The sequence below is a fragment of the Sycon ciliatum genome, chromosome 13 (genome assembly GCF_964019385.1).
Source record: "Sycon ciliatum chromosome 13, ocSycCili1.1, whole genome shotgun sequence".
Classification (NCBI taxonomy): domain Eukaryota; kingdom Metazoa; phylum Porifera; class Calcarea; order Leucosolenida; family Sycettidae; genus Sycon; species Sycon ciliatum.
This window is the reverse complement of record NC_088655.1, coordinates 16,926,282-16,951,279: the sequence shown is the minus strand read 5'-3', so window position 1 is coordinate 16,951,279 and position 24,998 is coordinate 16,926,282. Positions and strand designations below refer to the sequence as shown.

The following is a 24,998-nucleotide window of genomic DNA, read 5'->3' as shown; positions in this document are numbered from 1 at the left end:
ACCGCATGCGCAGAAAAGTGACATAACCTCGCCATAACGCACCCTACGGCGCGATCCCCGACGTGCACACTCTCGATACAACGTAGACTCACATGTGCGGTACAATCAAGCTGTAGCCGTAGCTAGCCAGTTTAGTCCTATTGTGCATATATTCTGCGGCATTGATGGTATCTGATGTCGATGGTGATACAGTGTGTATATGTTTGCACGGTTGAACGCGCCTTGCAATACCCTTCATTTTGAGGTACATCTTGTATTTTACACACGGTTTTCTACATATTTTTGTATTATTAACCCTTTATGGGTCTCACATAAGCGTAAGGGTCGTATGTGACCCTTACAGTAAAATCGCATTTTCTGTGAGTTTTGTTGCTAGGAGACAACTAAAATGGTGCTCCACTCGTAGCTGAGGTCCCAGGCTTTCCAACGGTGTAAAAAACAACCATACTTACCATACAAATTTTTGCAGTATCGATCGACTGAAGTCTGGTGAAATTGGAAAAGACGACCATCCGCCATGCGCGCATTTCGAGAATGGGAGTGCATCTCTTGAAGCCGTGTCAGAGAAGCTTTCTGGGGACACTGACGGCACCAGTCTAGGCTGGATGTCTCTGGAGGATTTCCAGTGTAATGTCGTGAGAAAGAGAGCTCCGTTGAGTCCTCCTTGCTCAAATAAATCGTCCCCGAATGAAGAAATCAAATTTACCAACCAGCGAGGAAGCACAGCAACAGCAACTCTCACAAGGACTTGTCAGGTGCGATCAGCTGATTCGCCTGGCCGTGAGAATCACGGCACGCGTGACATCGCGCCTCAGTACTCATCTGAGCGAGAGTGAATCTGACGCGAGCGGCGCTGATGTGAACGAACCATAATTGTGATATTGTGGAACTGTTGCTGCTGGAGCATCGCCGATGGCGAGGTATTGGAGTTCAAGGACGGGATAAGGAGCATATATTCTTCACCAAGACGTAGCGCTTACCTGATTGTTTATCATAGGACTTCAGCTCCATCACGAACTTGGTATGCACTTCGTGCTGTGATTTTTGTGCTTTTTTGTTCGCAATTGTATTTTCTCTCAACTTGAAGGGCTACCACGGGTCATATCCTTGCCTGGACATAGTCATATTTGTGTTTTCTGGACGCGTCCAGGCATACAGATTTTGAAAATATATAGTTTACCCATACCTACAACTCGCGGAACTTGAGTTATGGCTCGTTGTTTGTACGCGTGTTTGCGTGACCACCCCTCACATACATTGAGTAAGACCCACAAAGGGTTAAACATAATTTTTGCGTGGTCCCAGAGATTACGTTATAATGGAGAATAGACCTGTATAGTGTACATAATTATTTTCATATGAACAAATTTTTGAGCAGGGAGTGGTGCTTTCTTGCAGGTTTGCCGAGTCGAAGGTTCGATGGACTTCTCGTGTGCTCTGGATGGCAGTCGTGAGTCAGTCAAGTGTCAAGTAAAGTCGGCGGAATAGCGCGAGCTCCGGTGTGGGGAGCAAACCCTTTTCTAACAAATTTTAGTGCAGAATTAATTTAGTGTACGAAATCGTCCGAAAATGTCCTGCTACCAGAATAGAAGTGGATTACGGTACGGCCATGAAGCATGTAAACGAAAAAAACTGGAACTCGCCGTGAGTTCTGTACGTCGTCGTACTCAACACCCCAATCGATTGAAGCAGAGTGTTAAAAAAGAGCAAGAAATAGTGAAAAAAAGATGTTGGAGTGTTTTAAAAAGGAATGCTGCCCAAAACACCTCTGTGCCAATGAGAAAATCACTTTGGAATCGGCGGAATTGAATTCCGTGGGTTCCGACGACGAAACAGGTGACATGGAACACACACACGCGCGCACAGACACACACGCGGCATGCCGGCAACTCGCATCTCGATTCGGTTATTATTATTTTTTAAATCTCGTGTTTTTTTAATTTTTGTAATGAAAGATACTAATCTTGAATAGAATCGCCCCTCTAGCCTGCGGTATCAACAATTTGAGTAAACAGTTACTATAAAGGCGACAAACGAATTGATACGTACATGCAAGCATAGTGTAGGTAAAAGTTGAAAGGGAAACAGCATCAAAGAAATGACGCTTTTAAAAAATAGAGTGAAATAAGCCTAGTTAACGGTTCAGTAGATGCATTGTCACATCTTCAGCAGCGCAATGAATGAAAAGACGGTTGAACGTTTAACCGAACAGCTGTTTATATGAGAACGCACAAATAATGTTCATAGGTACGTTCTCGTACATCTAGTATGTTCAGCTGGACTGAGGTATGGCCAGGATAAAAATGAGAACGATGCACGCACGCGTGTTGCAGCCACAGCCTGTACAGGCAACGTGCGCACAAACAACTACAACTTCGCTACAGCGTTATCTGTAGACGGAAGATACAATACAATATACTCGTACGAGAACATCTCGCCCACGCACTCTCAATCTCTCGCACGCACGCACGCACGCAGACACACACACACGCACACACGCACGTGCTGCAGCGGACGAAGAGGAGCAGGCACTGTAGTACTTTCTGGCAGAGCGGCTAATAAAACACTACAAACTAAACCGCGCCGGCACAACACCAGGAGCTGCAGAGCGACAAATGACACTACTTGTGCCCATGGTGATGCCATCTAGCACTTACGCCTACGCTCTAGCAAGCTGCTCACTGCTTGCCATTGCACTAGGGTCATAGCTAGAGCCAAACACGAATAGTTCGAGCAGGACGATCACACACCACTCATCACACACCACACAGCGGCATGGCGTGGCGAGCAGATCGTGTGCCCGCACCTACTCTCTCTCTCTCTCTCTCTCTCTCTCTCTCTCTCTCTCTCTCTCTCTCTCTCTCTCTCTCTCTCTCTTTCTCTCTCTCTCAGTACGAGAGGACAGAGCACGCGGGGCCAGGAATCGTCGCACGCCCGTCCGGCGAATTTTCACAGCTACCAGTGCGCAGAGGTGTGGAGCCCGCAGTGCGCCGGGGAAGTCTTCTTCTGCATGCAGATATGTAGGGCACCGGGGAAGTCCCCTGCATGCAGAGCTTGCAGTGCACCGGGGAAGTCCTCTGCATGCAGAGCCGCGGGGCAACGCGCTACTGGCAATGTCGTGGCTATAGCGTTGCTTTGCTCGCACTCAGAAGGCACTCGAGAGCGACGGACACGAAGCATTTACATGGTAACTGGACAGTTCGGGCACAATCAGAGTATCGGCGTTGCCATCGAGTGCGGTCAGAGCCACGCTGCCATGCTGTTCTGACTGCTGCTGCTGCAGCGCGACACGCTCTGCGCAGGATATCGCGCTGTGCTGCTGCGAGCACAGCGCGTACAGTCACCGCCAGGACGGGACAGCGGGCAGTGGTGTCATGAACGGAACTGCCAGGCGCTACTACCGTACACCACCTGACAGGGCAGAGTACTGGGCACAAGCCTAGCAGCATGCAGCCAGAATAGAACAAAAATAAATAATAATAATACTAATACTAACTACACTGCTGACAACTAGGCCCCACCACAACCAGTAACACCAGCAGCAAGCAAAGCAGAGAAAAAACACGCCCCTTCCCTGGGGCCTACATGATGCCGTTGGTGAGGTACTGGAAGCCGTCGTACAGCTTCGTCGACATGGAGTAGATGCTGCGGCTGAGCAGCGCGTCCACGTGATCTTCCAGCTGCTCGTCGGTCAGGCCCTGGCAGAAACGCTCGCGCATCTGCCGCACACCGCTGCCACCGCGCCCAAAGCAGGGCATGTGCGAGCCTGCAGGGAAACAAGAGAGAGAGAGACAGAGAGAGAGAGAGAGAGAGAGAGAGAGACAGAGAGAGAGAGAGAGAGAGAGAGAGAGAGTAGGATACGGCGATGTTAGAGCACTGCAGAACTGAACTAATGCGTGAAAGCAGATCAACAGGGCATAGCTTAAGGATTTCATTTAGCTCGGACAAATGTCCTTCCGTTTTGAAATCTGTCCGGACATGCCCGGACATGTGTGAATTGACTGTAGCAACAACGCGTTGCTACAGGCGGATCAAGTAAATAAAATATTATAGTGAAGTCTACGCCTGAGACTACGGTGTACGTGTTAGTTGTACGATATGCAAGTCGCATTTGGCACGAAGCTCCGAAGAATGCCCAACTCTGCATAAAAAGGTCGAAAGGTCGCTGCTATTTTTTTACTTTTTGACCGGACACTATGTCCGGTGAAATTGAAAACGTTCAGTCAGTGGCCGAAAATGGCCGGAAAATGTCCGATGTCCGGCCGTTAATCTATGCCCTGATCAATGCTAGGCCGGAGTTATTTGAAATTATTTCCACACGGCCGACCTGTGCTATACTGTGTCAGGATAGAAACACACAGGCAAAACCACGCTACATTGCAGCTGTCTACGAAGCAATGTACAAGAAAAGCAAGCAACGGAAACATACTAGTACATGCCGACACACACGCACACACACACACGCACACACACACACGCACACACGCACACACACACACAAACACACACATACACACAAACACACACACGCACACACACACACAAACACACACGCACACACACACACACACACACACACATTACTGCGCAGGACAGTGAAGCCCTCACCTGTCCCCATGATGTCAACAAGCGTAATGAAACGTTCGATATGCTTGCGCGATGCCACCAGACCTTTGAGAAGCAGCATGCGAAAGTAGCGATACATATCACTAGTCGGGCCACCCATGACCTGCAGCGGCGTAGAGATGAGAACGAGAGAGAGAGGGGGAGAGAGAGAGAGAGAGAGAGAGAGAGAGAGAGAGAGAGAGAGAAAGAGAGAGAGAGGGGGGGGGGAGAGAGAGGGACAGCGAGACAGAGAGGGAGAGAGAGAGACGGAGAGAGAGACAGTGAGACAGAGAGAAACTGACTTTACTCACACACTGACCAACATGGCACATAATAAAGCACGGAACTCATGCAATAACTTCTGTCGGTCTACAGATTCCAGGGCAGAGTATTGTCAGCTTCTGGCTCTCATTCTCTGAGGGATACAACCCATTTTGGGCACATCAAAACTTCATCCTGTACTGCTACTGATTGCATTCACTTTTGCAAAGCGCATCACGTAAACACAAATCCAGCGGCACTAAATTTAGGCCTTGGTGGCTGAGGCGGAAAAGAGCCGACTATCTACTGTACCGGTGTGTGCCACAAGCCTGTTGATTGACAGTATAGGTGTGAGTCAGTGAGACAGAGCGACTAGTTTTCGTTTCTAAATAAATGTCGGTATTTACGGATGGTCCCTAATGCTGTGCCCTACAAGGCTTTTTTTTACATTTGGAAGTTGGACTAGTTTCGGCTCCACAATCCAGTGTGTCGTTACTATATTATCGCTTTCATGGCTGAGGTTGTCGGTATGTCTGTTGGCCCTGGGTTCCCAATACCCAGTAATCAGATAGCTTCGCAAGTTGTGCGGATTAGACAGTTATCTGGCGCTTGTCTTGATCTGGTTCAATCAGAATCAGACCCACTATCGTTGCTATAAAAGAAAATCTGGGCGTGCGCATCCAGTGCATTTGCAGATTTGCGTGCTTCTCTTGCGACGGGTGCATACATGGTACATGGTACAAGGTACAAGGCTTAGCGGTCTGCTTGTGAGTTTGCTAGCAGAGTTATGCCAGTGGCTTTCTTTCATATGATGTACAGGTGAATACTGCACGACAGCTGGCAAAGCATGAAATATTTGTCCACGTTTGCTAAGGCTTCTACTTTGGATAGTACTGAACACAAATCACTTATCACATAGCCAGTGTCACGTGACCCGTATCACATTGGGTATGTGGTGAGTAACTTGCTTTACATGCATGTACCCCCCCCCCCCCCCCCCCCCCAACACCCACCCACATGTACGACACCCACAGACACAGACACATACAGACATACACATACAGACACACACACGCACACAGACAGACAGACACAGACAGACAGACACAGACAGACAGACACACACACACAGAAGCCAAGAGCTGTGCTCACCTCCACAAAATCGCTGGTCATCTTGAATGGCGACGTCTCGAAGCCCAAATTGCCACCCGGCGAGTGATTCATGATGAAACCAAAGTCAATGTGTATGATGTGACCTTCGTCATCCAGTAGAATATTACCGTTGTGTCTACACTCGCACACAACAACAGGAAAGGAAAAGCAATGGGGAAGTTAGCCGCAACACAGGAGCACGGAGACAGCTGCCACGGTTGCATTAATGCACCAAGACGTAATGTGTAGAAACGTGACATGCTCACAAATATATGCATCCACTTTCCCCAGAAAAAACCTCACGACTGTTTCTTTACATCCTGATGAGTTACTGTGACCAAGAAAATGGATTCAGTGGAACAAAAACACTTCAAGACAACGAGTGGATATACTTGTTTTGAAGAACGTATATCAATATACATAAGAAACAGGCACCGTTAGAGTGTGATTCTGAGTCCCCGTCACCCGATTCCTCCGAGCTCAATCCGCGAGAACTGACAGCTCAATCAAAGGCATGAATTTGTTTGTTTCCGGAGAATGTATTCACGCGTAAGACTCCAGCAGCAAGACAGGCCAAACCCCGACAAAGGCAAGACCAAACTGTATCTTCTTTACGGTGTACGTAACGGCATGTAGTAGGTGTCGGCTAGATCTCTAGGTTGCGAAACGGCAAGGGAAGACAGCAGAGATAGAGAGGAAAGGAAGAAAGGAAAGAGACAGGGATGAGAAGTGTTCGGCTACTAACCTACCGCCACACTCACCTGTCTTTCACTTGAAGCAGGTAGCACACCAGACAATACGCCGCAGAGCTGTAGACAAAGTTTTGCCGCGCTGTCAGGAACGATTCCGATCGCTCTGAACCAAACTCCTAAGAGAGCAAACGTCAACAAATAAAATTTAAGTACACTGTAAGTTCTTCAAAAAGGCACTCGGGGGTTCTTCAGCTCACACACACGGTTCAACCAATATACATGGCCAGTACAAGGGCACATACATTATATACCTGACCAGTACAAGGGCACATACTGTAAGTCGACAAATATTCGGCGCAGATTTATTTTCGGCTATTTTCGGCCTGGCCATGTTTGGAAATTTCGTTTTCAAGGTTCAGTGTGACAGTGTATACAGGCGGCAGCAGTACAGGCCGAAAAATTGAATGGGCCGAAATGGGTGTTAGCCCCGGGACGCCTAAATTTGAAAGGGCCGACATTTTTTAGACTAACAGCACATTCTATACCTTTCCAGTACAAGGGCATATACATTCTATACCTGTCCAGTACAAGGGCATATGCCGTATTTGCCGGAGCATAGTGCGCACGTTAGATGTACTATTTCAAGCCTTAGATCGCAGGTGCGCCCTATGCTCCAAAGATGAAAAAATGCATGTACCCTATTTTCCCGATTATACGTCGCAGCCCCATTTTCATGTCCGAGCCAAATTGTTTCAATACATTCACATGAGCAGGAAGTCACACTCGATTGTAAGTCGCACACCCTTCTTAGCACCTGAAGTGTACATGTAGTGTAAAAAGGTGCGACTTATATTCGAGCAAATACGGTACTTCGAAAGGTAGTGCTATGCATCAAACTGTTGAGACGTTTGCCACCTCTGACCCCGCGCAAGCCATAAGTAAGCATTTCTGCCCATTCATCGGAAACTGTCCCGCTGGCTTTTGAAAGTCGGATTTGGGCCGAATTGAGGATCAAAAACCCACTTTAAATCTCAAAAATCTGGGATTTGGATCTGCTTCTCCATACATTTTGCCATGGCATACCTATCCCAATTTTGTAAAACCTGGCTAAATTACTACCAGCTACAAAACGTTGCTAAAAAAAGAAGAAGAGGGGTGCACATTACACTCAGGTGCGCAGTATACTCCAGCAAATACGATACATTGTATAGGCATGGCGGTTGCAAAATCATACCTTGTAGAAGTACTGGAGAAGAGTGTCCTGCCCTTTCCTCTGCTGATTGATCTGATGTAGCGACACCGCGTTGCAGATCGGTTCGATCATTCCACCGTCTATACTCGTGGGCAGCACTTCATACCTGCCCACGCCACGTCGCGCCACAACAAAAAGCAGGAAAGCAACCGTGTTTTAGTAATCGATCGGTGAGCCGGTCCCACCAAGAGAACGCGTTGCTCCTGCTGTAGCTACAATGACGACACGCAGAAAGTGTGTGAAGGGAAAGCTGGTCACCTAATTCTACATTACCCCCAAAACCTGTTAGGTCTCTGGCACAGGATCCATGTGACGGCAGGAGCTCCATTTTGCCATCAACAAAGCTGAGGAACAGTGACAGAACTATGTACATGTGCTTGGCACCGTTACGCTACATGCTCTATGCAACCTGCGATTTTCTTTCATACCGTAAAACCGGGAATTTTCGGTGGTGTAATATGTTTCGGTATTTCCCAATATCAACAGTTCGGTAGCGCAAAACTTTCGGTAAACCAGTTTTCCAGATCGAAAACTGCATTTTTCACTCTGTGCGGCATGGCATGGTTGAATTTTAGGTCGCGTTTTATTTTAGGTAAAAATTACCCGTACCGAAGTTACCGAAAATAAATCTCCGCCGAAATTTTACGGTTTAACAGTAGACAGATGAACAGAAAGATGGAGAGTGGATAAAAATGATAGCCAGAGAAACAGAGAGTGGATACGTTTTCACGCGCAAAGCAAGTGTGCCACATTCAAGTACTCACGGTCGAAGCCACAGATTGAGGTTTTCCTTTTTCCACACGTCCTGAGGCAAGGCAGCGCCAGTAGAGAGAGAGAGAGAGAGAGCAAGCAGACATAAAGAGAACACATTGATAAGACATCACGCGACAACATTGCACACTCTAGGGAGCGCACATAAATACCACAGCCCTAACATATAGACACCTGTCCCAGTATGACAGTATGTACACCTGCATTACTAGTACATCGGATATCCAGATAGCTACGTGCAATAATAATAATAATAATAATAATAATATTCGCGGGATCCGCGTTAGCATCACTTGAATGTTCAGAAACACACAAGCTATATCCGCTGGCCACCACTATGCCTTTTCACCTTAGTGGCAGATGCAGACCTCACAAGTGAGTCAGGGGAGAGGAGGTGAGTCTCTCAACCAATTGGGCGTGTAACGGCCCATAACCCTGTAAACTGCATCCTTGTTATCCTCACTCCGAGCTGTGAGTACCTACCCAGTTGACCGTGGGTGTCGGGGCAGTTCAACACGCACGCTCCCTGCTACCAACGCGGGTCTCGAACTCGGGACCTCATGATTCGCAGGCAGGCCTGCAAACCAATCGGCCACATGCGTTGATCTACGTGCAACCAGGAGACAAAGGGCCTTTCTACTTTAATAACAGCATTCAGGAACGCCTTGCTTTACCGGTAGACCACAATGTTAGTCGACATTTGCTTCTTTCTTTTTTCCTTTTCTTTTTAACTTCTGACTCTTTTCTTTGTTAGCCGTGGTTGGCTATAAAAACCCTGCAATCGCCACGCAAAGTGGTCATTGGCTACCCCAGCCATGTATTGCTTGGAAGATACAAAAACAAGCAGTAGATCACTATCAGCTCCACAACCAGTGCCACAACCATCAGCAGCATCAGCATCAGCAGCAGCAGCAGCACAATCATCAGCAGCACCACCACCACCACAATCACGACTCCATCCCCTGGTTTTCACCATTCGTGAGAACTAGGTCTGGTCTAGTGAGAAGGCATTCTGGTGAAGTAAAACAAAATAACAACAACCACCAGCAGCAGCAGCAGCAGCAGCACAAGCGCCATAACCACAAGCACCAGCAGCATAACCACCACCCACTAGCACAACAACTACCGTATTTTCCCCAATAAATGTACAGTCGTTTTATTTTTTTAAAGGTGGTCAGACCTGTACTACTATAGGAGACTGTACTAGTATTGGAGACGTGTACTTTTATTGTTTCTGGAAACATTGATTGCCTGGGTTGGATGGCAAACAACTCGTGATAATGATGCTGTAAGGCTGCAAATACACCCAACCATGGTAAGAATCAGTGTACAAAGACACAATGACGATGAACGGGTAAGAAAAACGAAGTAAGGTTGACCCTGGTATCTGTACCCCACTAATGCCCATCATATCATTCCGGCATGTACTATTAATAGAGACGTGTCCTTTTATATTTTCGATCCACACCCAACATGTACTACAATTGGGAACATACTACTAGTAATGGAGACGTGTACGTTTAATGGGGAAAATACGGTCACAATCTCCACAGCGTGTAATGTGCATGCACACAAGACACTGCAGCACGCCCCGTACATGCATACGATCGCACAGTAGATTCGCTATATACGTCAAGCGGCTTACATCGAACTCGGCAATCAGCTGACATGCAAGTGACTCTTGCCGTAAGTCGTCGCCCACTTTGATGATGACGGGTAAGAGCTGCCAGTTTGGGTAGTGTCCATAGGGCGAACTCTTTCGTATTCTCTGTACTTTCTCGTGCCATGGTTCCTTTAGTAGTGCCACTGTAACAAATGACAGAAACACACGCAGACAGTCACAAGTGACAGAAACACACGCAGACAGTCCATTCAGGAAATGATGTTAAGCTTGCTTTCGACCATAAATGAGGCAATTGTTGACCTCTCAAAAATGCTTTGCCATACAGCATTGAATCCTCTGACACTTACACTACCGAATGAGAACCAACGTCTCCAAAGGATGGACCACACTGAAGTTATTTTCTCAGATCGGTTTAGCTTGGATATTCGTACAGATGTACTTGCCCCAAACCTGTTTCTGGACTTGAAAAACAGTTCAGAGATCAAATATTCGCGTATGGACAGTACACAGGATGGGACAAACAAATTCCTTTGTCATCAACAGCCAAAAAAGCAATACCGATAATGTTCAGGCGATAGATCAGCTTCAGGAAGTTGGCAAGGGATAAGTACATGGAACCAATCACCACTACCACGACGGCAACCTACACAACTATCATATTTAACACCACCACCATCGCAATATCCCTCCACCATCCGAAGAAAACGTGACACTTACCTGACGCATCAGTGTACTGGCGACGTCGGTTCTTATGTGATTCCTTCAGCCGCTCGTACACATCCTTTGGACTGAAATTTACGTCCTGAAGTGACACGCAAATGCAAACGCAGGCACACATACACGCAGGCACACATACACACATACACACGAAGTAAAATAAAGAAACAACAACAACAACACACACACATCACAAACAAAATGAGAACTATGGGGATTGAAGTGACGTGACAGGAAGAGAGAGAGAGAGAGAGAGAGAGAGAGAGAGAGAGAGAGAGAGAGAGAGAGAGAGAGAGAGAGAGAGAGAGAGAGAGAGAGAGAGAGAGAGTGACGGAGAGAGAGAGAGAGAGAGAGAGAGAGAGAGAGAGAGAGAGAGAGAGAGAGAGAGAGAGAGAGAGAGAGAGAGAGAGAGAGAGAGAGAGAGAGACAGAGAGAGAGAGAGAGACAGAGAGAGACAGAGAGAGAGAGAGAGAGAGAGAGAGAGAGAGAGAGAGAGAGAGAGAGAGAGAGAGGAGAGAGAGAGAGAGAGAGAGAGAGAGAGAGAGAGAGAGAGAGAGAGAGAGAGAGAGAGAGAGAGAGAGCAGAACACCATGGATTAAAGTAGGCAAAAGGAAAAGCAGAGATCCAGTTCTTAGAGAGGGCACTCACTGCCGATGCCGGTGCGGCAAGGTCGTTACTTCTCGGCTTAGTGCTTGCTTCGGGTGAATCGGAAACCTGTGTGAGCATATACACCACAGCAAGCAGAACACATTTCCAACACAAACATCAGAGACAAGAGAGAGGGAAAGAAAAGCACACTTGCCCATCAATTGGGTTTCTGTGGCAAAGTGCCCACACACATGTGTTATGTTGCAACAGGAGGCGTAAGTTGGTGTATTTAACATACAGAGAGATAGATAGATAGATAGATAGATAGATAGATAGATAGATAGATAGATAGATAGATAGATAGATAGATAGATAGATAGATACATAGCAGACTCAGCGGAGGACGTTCAGGTTGGTTGTAACTCTGAGTTTCATGCCGCTAGGCAATCATCAGACAACCTGATACTCGGGTCTACCCAACAGTATGCTTATAAACACATAGGGCCACACGCATAAACAAATTTAGCGCTAAATCTGGTGTGAGGTATGGGGAGAAAGCTGGCGCGGGCCAAGGCGCGACAGTGGAAGTGCCAGGAGGGTGGCGGGCAACAGGCAGGTGTGAGCATGAAAGCGCGGGAAAGAGGCGATGGGGAGGCAGTGTACAGCAGATGTGTGGGGGGTGCCAGGAGGGTGGCGGGCAATGGCCCAGTGAGATCACTGCAAGTAGGGAGTCGTTTGGTGACGGGCAGGCGTGAGCAGAGTGGCATCGCCAACAACAGGCCAAGGGATTGTGTTATTAATAATAATGGGTGCTCAGGCAAAGTGCAGTACAGTACTTGGTCAGTTCATGTGATAGGTGTGAAATTGCGAGGCGGAACTTATTCTCATGCCTGCATTTCGAGACCATCTCAGACCGCTTGTTGAGTAGGAGCTTCTTGGGTGTAGTCAGGATGTGGAATTTTTCCGCGGTACAAAGATTGCATTATTTTGACTCACATCTGTATGATCGGCTCTTCTCGCGCACCTTCCATGTGATGGTCAACGGCTTTCCCTCGCTCTTCAGCTCCCATACGTGTTTTGCGAGCTCAGTGCTGTTTTTGTATTTTTCATGACGCATGGAGGTCAGGTGGTTGGCGTGACGGGCTTTGAAAGGTGTCTCTGATAGGCCGATGTAAATCTTGCTGGTAGATTCTGCAGTGGCCTCATACACAATCTCCTTCGTCTGGCACTCTCCGCGCAGCGGGCAGGATTCCTTAATTCTGCAGTTGCATGCCTTGGTTTGATCTGGCTCTCGCAGGTTGCTCTTGTTGTGGCTGCTGATGACCGCTCCCATGTTGGGCATACAACTGTAGCTCACTTTCAGAGTGTTACGGTTAAAAATCTTCCCGAGCTTGGATGTTTTCGGGAAGTGCCTGGAGACAAGGCTCAGGAACCTACCAGCGACGTTGGTGCTAACGTTTTTGGAGTAGGGAGGGTTGAACCATATGACCTTCCGGCTGCGGTTCTTCCTGCCCCTGTGCTCATGTGCCTCGGGCTGAAAGCTCAGCACTTCGGTGTATCCACTGGCCTTTAATGCGGTCTGGTACTATGTACTAAGCTCTGTCTCTGACATTGAGCACTCTCTGCAGCTCGGGGATCAACGGATTTTTTTTTTTTTTTTTTTTTTAGATAGATAGATATATATATAGAGAGAGAGAGAGAGAGAGAGAGAGAGAGAACTGCAGAGATGTACGTCACCGACAATGAGACAGGGCAAGGTGGTCGAATACACAGCCAATACAGGTTGCAAGGTGGCTGCAGTGTGCAAATAATGACCTGCCCACCCTCCCACCCACCCACAAGGGCGCCAGCAAAGAGTTTAAGACTCACGCTGAACACCACTCCAGATGTTGATGTCGGGGTGGGTTGTCGACTCGGTGCGCTTGGTATCGCATGATGTGATGAACTCCCTACGGACCTAAACACATAACCAGACACGCAAAGAAAGGATAACATGATCACACAGACATACTGTGAAAGCAGAAATTTTCGGCGGTGTAGTATTTTCGGTACTCTCCAAAATCGGCGGTTCGGTGGAGGGAAATTTCGGTAAACCCGTTTTCCAGGTAAGTGTACTAGTACCAAACCGAAATTTTCGGTGCGTTATATTTTCCGTAAAAATTCGAGCACTGAAGTTACTGAAAATATAACACCACCGAAAAGTTCTGCTTTTACAGTATTCAGATCAATTGATTACATGTGCAAGTATGCTTCTTCAACGCATAATGCAACATGGGTATGATTCTCATTGTAGATCTATCATACTGGACATACCTCCCAGTGTGTGTGTGTGTGTGTGTGTGTGTGTGTGTGTGTGTATGTGTGTGTGTGTGCATGTGCATGCGTGTGTGTGTGATCTCCGGCAGCCTAATCCGCCCGGCACTACCAGAACGTGGGATGCAGCGAGGGCAGATGAGCTACTTACCTAACAGTGGAGACGACGGGCTTCGGCACGGCAGAGTTGTCGAGAAGACGCGGGACGAGTGGAGAAAGAAACGTGTCTTCGCATGTCAACACCTCAACGTGAAGGAAAAACGGCGCCTGCAACACGAGAAAGTTGAACATAGAATTAACGAGAAAAGAATTTGTGAAATGCAGTGATTGAGCGTGAGCAATTGTTGCTCAAAACCTACTTTTACTAATGAAGCTGCGGGATGTGTTCTACAGGATTCTAAATAGAATAAACGCCACTGAAGAATTAACAATACAAAAACACACAAGGCACTAAGATGCCTTCAGAGTACACATACCTTGGTGCGCGAGTTGAGCAGGATGACTTCGGAGTAGGGGATGCGCGCAATCTGATGACGTTCGCCATCTCGGTGAATGATGAGCGGAATACGAGCCGGTAGATTCAGATTGATCTGCGAGATCTCCGCCTTGAGCTGCGCAATCTGCATGTCCTTCTGTTCGAGTGGTGGCAGCTTACGTCCTATCTCTTCCAGGCTACTGACAAAGTCCTGTACAGGATTCAGCCGTGCTGCCTGCACACACACACACACATACCACACACACACACACGCACACACGCAGAGAACAACAACCGCAAGATCATCAGGATTTAATGCACTGCAGGCAGAATGTAAGCAAACAGCTCTGACCACCCTACTCGCATGCAAAGTCAGCCCCTTCCCAACACACACACACACACACACACACACACACACACACCACACACCAGTATCCCCCCCCCCCCCCACAAACACACACACACGCACGCACACGCGTATCCACATCATGCACATAATCCGCAGACATAAATCTACTCACCCCACAATGACAGGCGGGGCGGACAGTTCCGCTCGCTATGCCTCTCGTTGGACCGGACGGCATGGACGCACCATCATCCAATACGCAGCCGCAGGCATTGTTGAACGCTATTCCAGTACCGAGTGGACACGACATCGCTCCAGTGCCCTGGGATAAGAAATATACAGTAAAGCCTGTAACTAAAGACCACCGTGACTAGCGACCAGATGGTGAAACAGACAACTTCGCCAGGCACGGACGGTCTCACATTCATACAGTAAAACCTGTAACTAAAGACCACCGTGACTAGCGACCAGCCTGGTACTACAGTAAAACCTGTAACTAAAGACCACCGTGACTAGCGACCAGCCTGGTACTACAGTAAAACCTGTAACTAAAGACCACCGTGACTAGCGACCAGCCTGGTACTACAGTAAAACCTGTAACTAAAGACCACCGTGACTAGCGACCAGCCTGGTACTACAGTAAAACCTGTAACTAAAGACCACCGTGACTAGCGACCAGCCTGGTACTACAGTAAAACCTGTAACTAAAGACCACCGTGACTAGCGACCAGCCTGGTACTACAGTAAAACCTGTAACTAAAGACCACCGTGACTAGCGACCAGCCTGGTACTACAGTAAAACCTGTAACTAAAGACCACCGTGACTAGCGACCAGCCTGGTACTACAGTAAAACCTGTAACTAAAGACCACCGTGACTAGCGACCAGCCTGGTACTACAGTAAAACCTGTAACTAAAGACCACCGTGACTAGCGACCAGCCTGGTACTACAGTAAAACCTGTAACTAAAGACCACCGTGACTAGCGACCAGCCTGGTACTACAGTAAAACCTGTAACTAAAGACCACCGTGACTAGCGACCAGCCTGGTACTACAGTAAAACCTGTAACTAAAGACCACAGTGACTAGCGACCAGCCTGGTACTACAGACCACTGCGCCAGGCACGGACGGTCTCACATTCATATACAATAGCATGGTTGTGCGGTGCAAACCTCTAACTAAGGACCACCTGCCACTAAAGACCGCTTTCCCTGGCCCCAAGGGGTGGTCGTTAGTCACAGGTTTTACTGCACAAATGACATGGTACACAGCTTTTCGTACGGCAAACCGGCACTAGCGAGCCATTGCACTGGGGCTTGGCTACACCATACAGTAACAAACCATATCAAAAGATGATTCGCCGGACAGTTTCCACATTTGATATCTAGATAATGAACAGAAGTAACTTTTGACAATTGTGATTCAATCAAGTAAACACTTCCTTCTATCATAGAAGGAAGTGTCTACTTGATTGTGTGTGGATTTGCGTCTTTGCATGCGAAGGTACAGATTGCGAAATTAATATGTTCGTTAAAACAATACAGGTCTCACAGTAGATGCCTTACCTGCACAACACTGCTGACATGCGGCAAGCCGCCGTTGCTACGGTAATGATGGTGCTGCGCGGCCGCCGCGTCCACGTGCATGTGACCGACGCCGAGGTCGGACTTGCTGCGACGATGGCCACCGCCGAAGTCCTTACGCACGGTCACCACGCGCGAGTGCTTGCCAGTGCCCGTGCTCGCACTCGCGGCGGCAGCTGCCGCGTTGCCTCGCTCACCCATGTCCATGGTGGGGACCGACGCGCGGGCGCTGGTCGTCCGGGCAACCTGCCCGTTCGCGATCGCCTTGGCGGCGCTGCCGTTCGCCTGGTGTGAGCTGCTGGACGGAGCGGTGACGTAGCCACGCGAGCTGAAGCCGGGTCTCAGGTCCTCGCTGGTGATGAGAAAGTGAAGACGACGGCCTCGACTACGTGCTCCCTGTGACAAGTAGCCATTGTTTAGTGTGCAGCTCAATAACCAGCTTACCTGCAGTGCAAGCACAGCAATAAAAAAAGGGGGGAAAACACAGAATAACAGGGAAAACGCCATTGGAACATAATGTGGGTCGTACGTGCATGCATAAGTGTGTGTGTGTGTGTGTGTGTGTGTGTGTGTGTGTGTGTGTGTGTGTGTGTGTGTGTGTGTGTGTTTGGCCCATGAAGGCCCGGCAGATGAATCGCCTGAATCTGTTTCATCGCTCATGCGTCCGTTCCATCTTGGGAGTCTCAAGGAGCGATCAGCACTCCCGTCATCTTACTACTGCTGATCTAGCCCAGAGAGCGCGTCTTCCTGAGGACATTGGCACTCTCCTGCGTGAGTACCGTCTGCGTAGGCTGGGTCATGTTGCCCGTATGGACGCGGCCCGGATTCCTCAACAAGTGTTGTTTGGGGAGCTCGAGGCAACCAGACCACGGCATGGGCCAAAGAAGCGTTGGCGAGACACGATTGTTGGTGATCTGCGCTCGCTGGATATTCCGGAGTCCGAGTGGTATCGGCTCGCACAAGAGATCGCCCGGAATGGCGCAGGCGGGGTCCATCAACATCGTCTTCCTCCCCCGGCACCGAAGGACTTTCATTGCGCATGCGGCAGAGCGTTTAGGAGAAGTGGCGATTTGAAGCGTCACATCAAGTACTGCCCAACTCAGTAGCCTATCATCTCCACTGGAGATGGGGCGTCAAAGGTCAAGGTGTGTGTGTGTGTGTGTGTGTGTGTGTGTGTGTGTGTGTGTGTGTGTGTGTGTGTGTGTGTGTGTGTGTGTGTGTGTGTGTGTGTGTGTGTGTGTGTGTGTGTGTGTGTGTGTGTGTGTGTGTGTGTGTTGTGTGTGTGTGTGTGTGTGTGTGTGTGTGTGTGTGTGTGTGTGTGTGTGTGTGTGTGTGTGTGTGTGTGTGTGTGTGGTGTGTGTGTGTGTGTGTGTGTGCGATCACGTGACCCTTTCGCGGCAGTTACTCTACATGACAGGGCAGGTGTGTGTGTGTGTGTGTGCGTGTGTGTGTGTGCGTGTGTGTGTGTACATGGTGTGTGCGTGTGCGCGAGAGAGAGAGACAGAGAGAGACACAGAGAGAGAGAGAGAGGGAGAGAGAGAGAGAGAGAGAGAGAGAGAGAGAGAGAGAGAGAGAGAGAGAGAGAGAGAGAGAGAGAGAGAGAGAGAGAGAGAGAGAGAGAGAGAGAGAGAGACAGACAGAGAGAGAGAGAGAGAGAGAGAGAGAGAGAGAGAGAGAGAGAGAGAGAGAGAGAGAGAGAGAGAGAGAGAGAGAGAGAGAGAGAGAGAGAGAGAGAGAGAGAGATACGGAAAAGAGCAATTGCCAAAACTACTCCTTTGTAGATAGATAGATAGATAAAGACAGGCAGAGAGAGAAGGGTGATGATGACTTACCCGTAATGAGAAGACGATACCATGACAGCAGCGATAACTAAGGTACTGATTGATGGCCTCGGCCACCTCCTCTTGATGTACATACATGTGACTGCAGGATGGACAGCGCATGTGCACGCACATGGGCACAAGAACAAATACACACCTCGGTTATCCGGACCCGAAGTGGAGTGAGCATATTGAAAACCAGTGATCAGTGTCCGCATCCCAGTAAAATCAAACAAATTCACATCCACACCATTCTTCTTCAATACATACTTTTGAAAGGAAAGCACAGACCTGCACACGCACCCCCCCCCCCCCAGAAGGCGCCAGCAGAGATATTCCGTTGCCACTCCCTTGCAGCCTGCCATTCTACGACAGGCAAAGCATCCACTACTCTTGCCCCTTGCGCTATCATAAGACAGCACAACTTCACCAAGCACTAGTAGCAGTTTTGAACGTCGTGATCCCAAGCCATCTTAAATCGTATACAGGGTAGAGAAGACTTACATAATCTGAGGCAGGTATTTGTCAACCTCGCTATCAGCAAATGTCTGGGCATCGAGAACACAAGAGACAACAGCGCAGAGAAGCAGTGGAATTAGCTAGAGCGGTACATTGGCACGTAGATATGAAGAGTTCAAGCTACTGAAGTATAACGTAGTGTCTAATTGTATTATAGCCGGTCTCATATTGAAGCCTGTTTTGAATACAAGCCTGATTTTCAAGATACACCGTCGGCACATAAGCCTGATTTTAGGGTTGACAAACATAGAAATACCTGGTTTGAATAGAAGCCTAGCCCTTACATCGGCTACTACAGGAATAAGCCCGGTTCTAATACGTGACGTTACGGTACTCGAATTTCACTTGGGCCCGGTTATTATTACTGCCTTGTCTGAAATATTAATAAGCGTCACCAGGGCGTTTGTTTGGATTCTCTTCAAATTGGGTGACATTCTAGGGCTCGCAAGCTGCTAAGCGCCTCGGGCCAGTATTGCTAAAAACATGGTATGTCGCGGAGACCATTCCACGGCAGCTGTTCCAGCATGATGCATGGCGTATGCGAGTATGACGTCAGTCAAACAGGGACAGGATGGTATTACGCCCTACTGTGAGCCGGGATCACCTACAGATTGCAGATCATCTACAGATTGCAGATTGCCTACAGATTGCAGATTGCCTACAGATTGCAGATCATCTACAGATAGCAGATCATCTACAGATTGCAGATTGCCTACAGATAGCAGATCACCTACAGATTGCAGATTGCCTACAGATGGCAGGTTGCCTACAGATTGCAGATTGCCTACAGATAGCAGATTGCCTACAGATTGCCTACAGATTGCAGATTGCCTACAGATTGCAGATTGCAGGTTGCCTACAGATTGCAGATTGCCTACAGATAGCAGATTGCCTACAGATAGCAGATCACCTACAGATTGCAGGTTGCCTACAGATTGCAGATTGCCTACAGATTGCAGATTGCCTACAGATTGCAGATTGCCTACAGATTGCAGATTGCCTACAGATTGCAGATTGCAGGTTGCCTACAGATTGCAGATTGCAGGTTGCCTACAGACTGCAGATCACCTACAGATTGCAGATGACCTACAGACATGTTTTTTCTTCTTTCTTTTTTTCCTTTTCGTTTTTTACTATTGACACAGCCCTACCGGGAAACAGGTGGAGAACACAAAGAAACGAGGAAAAGGACAAAACATAGGGGATGTAAGGACGACGTGCCGATCTGCTGGGAGCAACTCAACCGACCAGAGGTCTCGGCGTCAGGTCACGTCTGGTGCATGGTAAAGCTGTCCACTGACTAGTACGGTACTGGCATTTGAAAAAAGGCAGATATTTAAAGGAGAGGTAGCCAGGTATATGCATGTAACGAGAGATGCAGACGATAAGGAGAGATATTCGATGTTTGGTGTTCCATTCAAGTTGCTACAGCAACATCCGTCCCCCGGCAGGTAAGTTGATTTTGTGGACGCGCAACTTTCCATGCTACTGGCCTCCATCCGCGTTTTCGAGAATGTTCGTACAAAACCAGCATAATCCATGAGAGAGTGTACAAGGAAATACCGGTGCATTGCAGTACGCTACGTTGAAAACGTACTACAGTGTAGACAGAAAGTTTCAATCATTTCGTACAGTCGTGGCAAAGCAAAGTCAAACACTTGCCATAGGGGACAGCGCCACAAATGGACACCAATAACGCAATGCACTTCACCTAATTTGTGCATTAGAGCCATATGCATCCCAAACAGTCGAACGGTCACAGTGTAGATACACACAGTTTACAGAAATGGGTCGCATAAGGAATATTGGCAACCGGTGCCAATTCATATTTTTTGAAGCACCTTTGAAACTTTCAGGTGAACCTTGACTGTGATGAGTACGCGTACTGTCATGTCATGAGACAGATACAAGTTATATTGTACACATGTACTATGTATGCAGGGCTGCACGCTGCACGGTGTACCGTAAAAGTCCGTAAATAAGTACCTGCCGGAAAGAAATACTGTACAGGCAGAACATTTCGTCGGTCAATAATTTCGTCCAACTTCAAAGAAAGGGATTTCGTCCGGTTGAAAACTTAGTCCATGGACTATAATAGTGTGTTGAAACGCTGGACAAATCGACATTCGTCCGGCACTTAATTTAGTCCCAAAGCTCCTTGGACGAAAAAGACGAAATTAAATTCCAGACGAATATTTCTGCTTGTACATTACCCCCTTCATTCTTTTGGCTCTGTCTGTTGAAGTCAAGTCAAGCCCGATAAACATACTGCCCGAAAAAAGTACCGGTACGGTGTGCACATGCCGCACGTAGCATGTACATCGACATGAAAATGACTTCTCCACTACACACAAGTCAGGTCCGAAAGTTAGTTCGTGCCCGAAAGTTAGCACGGGTGTGATCACTGAATTCGAAAGTAAATACGTACTTATTTACGGACTTTTACGGTAGTCCCCTATGCCAAGTGTCGGATTTCGCTTGCCATGACTGTAGGAGTACGTGTGCAGGACAGTTGCACACCATGACTGTGTACATGTGTAGGACAGTTGCACACCATGACTGTGTACATGTGTAGGATAGTTGCACACCATGACTGTGTACATGTGCAGGACAGTTGCACACCATGACTGTGTACATGTGTAGGACAGTTGCACACCATGACTGTGTACATGTGTAGGACAGTTGCACACCATGACTGTGTACATGTGTAGGACAGTTGCACACCATGACTGTGTACATGTGTAGGACAGTTGCACACCATGACTGTGTACATGTGTAGGACAGTTGTACATGTACAGCAGCTGTAGATGTGTACAAAAGATGTAAACCAGTTGTACAGGTGGGGGAAAGTTATACATAGGGAAGTATGCAATACTAGGGAGGTTCTGCTCTACGTTTTGGGAACGCGACGCAAAGAATCATGCGAACTTTCTTCGCGTTCCCGTAACGTAAAGAAATGCTGTTCTGCTCTACGTTTCACCTAGAGAAGTCACGTGGAATGTGTACTAGGAATTTCCCCTTCCATATTTGGCAGTTTTCTGCATGCAGTTGAACGATACCCAGCAAATCCGTACGCATTTTCTCTGCGTGTGCCACAACGTAGAGAACCCCATCTCCGCGTAGAAATCTGGAGCCAAAACACGCGAAGCCGTAGACTCTAACCCAGACACCTGCTCTCTACGTGATTTCTCTACGTTTCACGTATAGCAGAACCTCCCTACTGTCCCGCCGTTAGGCTTTTGCGGGGCAAGTCCACTACAACCCTACACACGGCAAGAGTACATGACCCCCAAGAGTGTGCAACTGCCTGCACAACCTCTATGTAGTGCTGCGACGGCAGAACTTCACATCACGTGACATGGTTCAAAAGGTTACACTGGCAAACAGTGCAGTGCAAAGTGACCACAAGAGAGTTGTACCCAAAGCTGGGTTGCGTACAACCCTGTATCAATCATGCACAGAGTGCAAATAATGTGTACGGGTTCATCACGTGATGTGAAGTTCTGCCGTCGCAGACCCCATAGCTGGAGTTGCACACTCTTGGGGGTTATATCTCTTGCACACGGTGATAACAGCTCCACATAAAAATTCATGAGCAGTGTACACATACAGTCGCAGGCACAAATGTACTAGATCTATAGACCTGATTGCTGTACCTGCCAAATATGGGACAAGTTGCCCTGCAAAGAAAAAAGAAATCATCGCTGCAGACATGCCGGCAAGAGTGCCATAGTGTGCAGCTCTGCTTGGTTTGGCTCACGGCACAATCATTAACTGCTATTGCCGTCAACTTTTCTGGAGATCACGAGTCACACTGCAAGAGGCATGCACTACGGAGTCTTTCGCAATGACCAGTACCATGCGGAACAGGAACGCTGCTCGGTAGAACGCAAAACGATTGATGACGAAAAATATTTCCGTGCTATGCGATATCCACGGCAAATTCATTCATTAATATCATATTTGAAGGATTCCCCAAAAGTACATGGAAACTTATCAGGGGAGTTTCCTAGAAGCGAAACGGCACGCATAAATCTTGACTGGCACTGGTGAGAACTGCAGGACGGTCCATCGTGACCCCGAGACCTGGTCATTACCTAACACATCTCTCTGCTATACTCTGGGTCTTCACAAACACTCGACGGCTAGGACTTCTCAAGTTCTCAAGCGCCAACAGGCTCAAGTCCATGTTGAATTGTTCATGGAATCGCAGAGTCCGCGGATGCGGCATGGGCGAGCGGGAACAGGAGACGATATGGGTTCCGTTCCTGGCCTGCCGTCCACGCCGCCCCTGCGGCAGAGCAAATTTCTCTCCATGCTCACCCCTGTTGCATCGCTGACCTGGGCTGCATTTCGGGTCATGAGGCTGACCGCGATCGCAATCGGAAGATTTAAAAACACTGTCACGTAAAGGTTCCAAATACGGGGCTGGGACGCAACTTGCTTTTGGTGTTGTGGTCTTGCATTGTCTCCGAGTTCACTGCGACTGTACATGACATGTCCAACGCTGGCGTCAAGTCCTTGATTTGTAGTCGCAGTGCAGCATTGTCTTATCATATCCCCAATTCGTTTAGATACTCGTGCACGGCGTGACGCCTATGTCTGCACTACTTTGAACGCAGTACAGTGTCAGTATGACCTGCCTGCTCTGTGTGTACAGATCTGTATGACTGCATGCAAGCTGAATGTTGGACTACATATAAGGACTTGTTGACAATGACAGTGTGTGAGCACAAGATTCAAGTCTCATGGATGTGAGTTCGCCGCCGGTTCCAAGGACGCGCGCACACGCACACAGACAGAGACATCGCCGCACAAACAGTAGAGGTACGAGTGTCTTTAGACCCGGCCAGGATGCGGACGTTTATGGGTAAGGTCACAACGCGACCTACAACGGTAAACACACGTTCGAAACTCCAAAGAGCAGCGGGGTAAAGAGGCGGCATAGCACACTTTTGAAGTTCTTTCCAAACCGATAAACGGGACACTGGTGAGAAACCCATAAAGGACCATCTATTGATCAGAAACAAACTGAGATACGTGCCTAGGAATTCAAGCCCCAGGGACCTTGACTGCACCCACATATCCTATAATTATAATTTTGAATGGATGCACACAAAACGTTTTTGTAACAGAAAATCGATCACTCACAAATAACTTATTGGCAAGATACTGCAAGACTCCCGGTTCGCTGGTTTTGAACAGATACTCGACTGTCATGGCTGGATCGCAGTGGTTGGATTGAAACAGCCTCAGCAGCCATGAGTTTTGAGCAGGACCAACCGACTGCAACACCGATGCAGGCACATCGGGACGACGAGGGGATTGCTGCGCGTTGTGGGGCGGGCTACACGACTTCTGACTTTGTAGCTCCGCCATCTCCTTCATGGCTTCAACCAAAACTGCCCTTCCACTCGACTCCCCAACTGGGAGACCCTACAAAGACATTATCGGTTTGTTCAAGTTCAATATTTCAAGATATAAAAATTTCACAACAACAATCTTGCTCTGATGATTTGCTTGAACGAAGGCAGGCTAGGCACTCCATCGATCCTGCTTTGGCCTTGGAGTTTGCCGCTTGTTTCGAGTGCATCGCCTGCGGCTCCTTGTGAGAAATCCTGGCCGTTTTGACGCCCCTGTTTTCAAATACCGCCAGACATTCATCACTGAAATCCGTTTCCGCAGCGATCTTGCCTCGTAAACCATGGCAAAGTAGCAATAAGGACAAAATTCGAAAGATTCTTTGCAACGTTTTTGAGTTTCATGCTCTTGAATCACAGCACGTGCTCATTCGATATTCCTCAGCCTAGCCTGCAATGATCTCATGCATTGTTCGGATCCTAAAAAGTAAAAGACTGCCCCACTTCGCATGTTCTTGCTTGATTTTGTGCCTCCATAAACTAACTTTACTTGCAGAAGCGCTTGAGTTTGACCACGGGTCATCATGGATGACCTCAAGTGGCTGACCTTTTTGTCAAGTGTTATGTTGCTGAGTGCGTTTTGCTCGAGGACCAGTCACCTGAATTCTCGGTCGGTGCAGCATTCGAAATATTTAAAAAAAAAATTTTTGATGGACAATCTTTCTGGCCTCATCAGCCACAACACAACAGAACCAGGTCATAGACTGACATGTCGACAGTCTGTGAGATATTTATTTGTTGGGGGCCGGGGGGGGGGGGGGGGGAACCAATCCCGAAAAGATTGTCTGGGTTCGTGAAAGGGGGCACCCGTGCAAGCCAGCACGTGTGAAGTGCATCGTTTTGTATTCAGTTTGTGTGTG

At 48.1% G+C, this 24,998-nt stretch overlaps 1 protein-coding gene across 1 annotated transcript; it reads right to left on the bottom strand.

Annotated features, from left to right (window-relative positions):
* Nucleotides 1–1,895: 1,895 nt before the first annotated feature.
* Nucleotides 1,896–24,247, bottom strand: LOC135830021 (phosphatidylinositol 4-kinase beta-like). The gene is made up of 17 exons (XM_065342408.1): nt 23,870–24,247; nt 18,704–18,747; nt 18,212–18,302; nt 16,362–16,823; nt 14,972–15,118; nt 14,452–14,685; nt 14,127–14,242; nt 13,532–13,619; nt 11,723–11,788; nt 11,075–11,159; nt 10,379–10,539; nt 8,727–8,767; nt 7,945–8,068; nt 6,780–6,886; nt 6,019–6,154; nt 4,609–4,729; nt 1,896–3,766 (listed from the first exon to the last, which is right to left on the bottom strand). Exons 1-17 carry the CDS (start codon nt 24,104–24,106, stop codon nt 3,582–3,584), a joined length of 2,445 nt encoding a protein of 814 aa, XP_065198480.1. The 5' UTR covers nt 24,107–24,247; the 3' UTR covers nt 1,896–3,581.
* Nucleotides 24,248–24,998: the final 751 nt, after the last annotated feature.

Coding starts and splice junctions, on each gene's coding strand:
- LOC135830021 (XM_065342408.1), bottom strand. CDS start 24,106: ATGAAGGAGATGGCGGAGCTACAAAGTCAGAAGTCGTGTAGCCCGCCC. Junction 18,748..23,869: donor ATCTTGCCAATAAGTTATTT/GTGAGTGATCGA, acceptor CTCGATGCCCAG/ACATTTGCTGATAGCGAGGT. Junction 18,303..18,703: donor AAATACCTGCCTCAGATTAT/GTAAGTCTTCTC, acceptor TCCATCCTGCAG/TCACATGTATGTACATCAAG.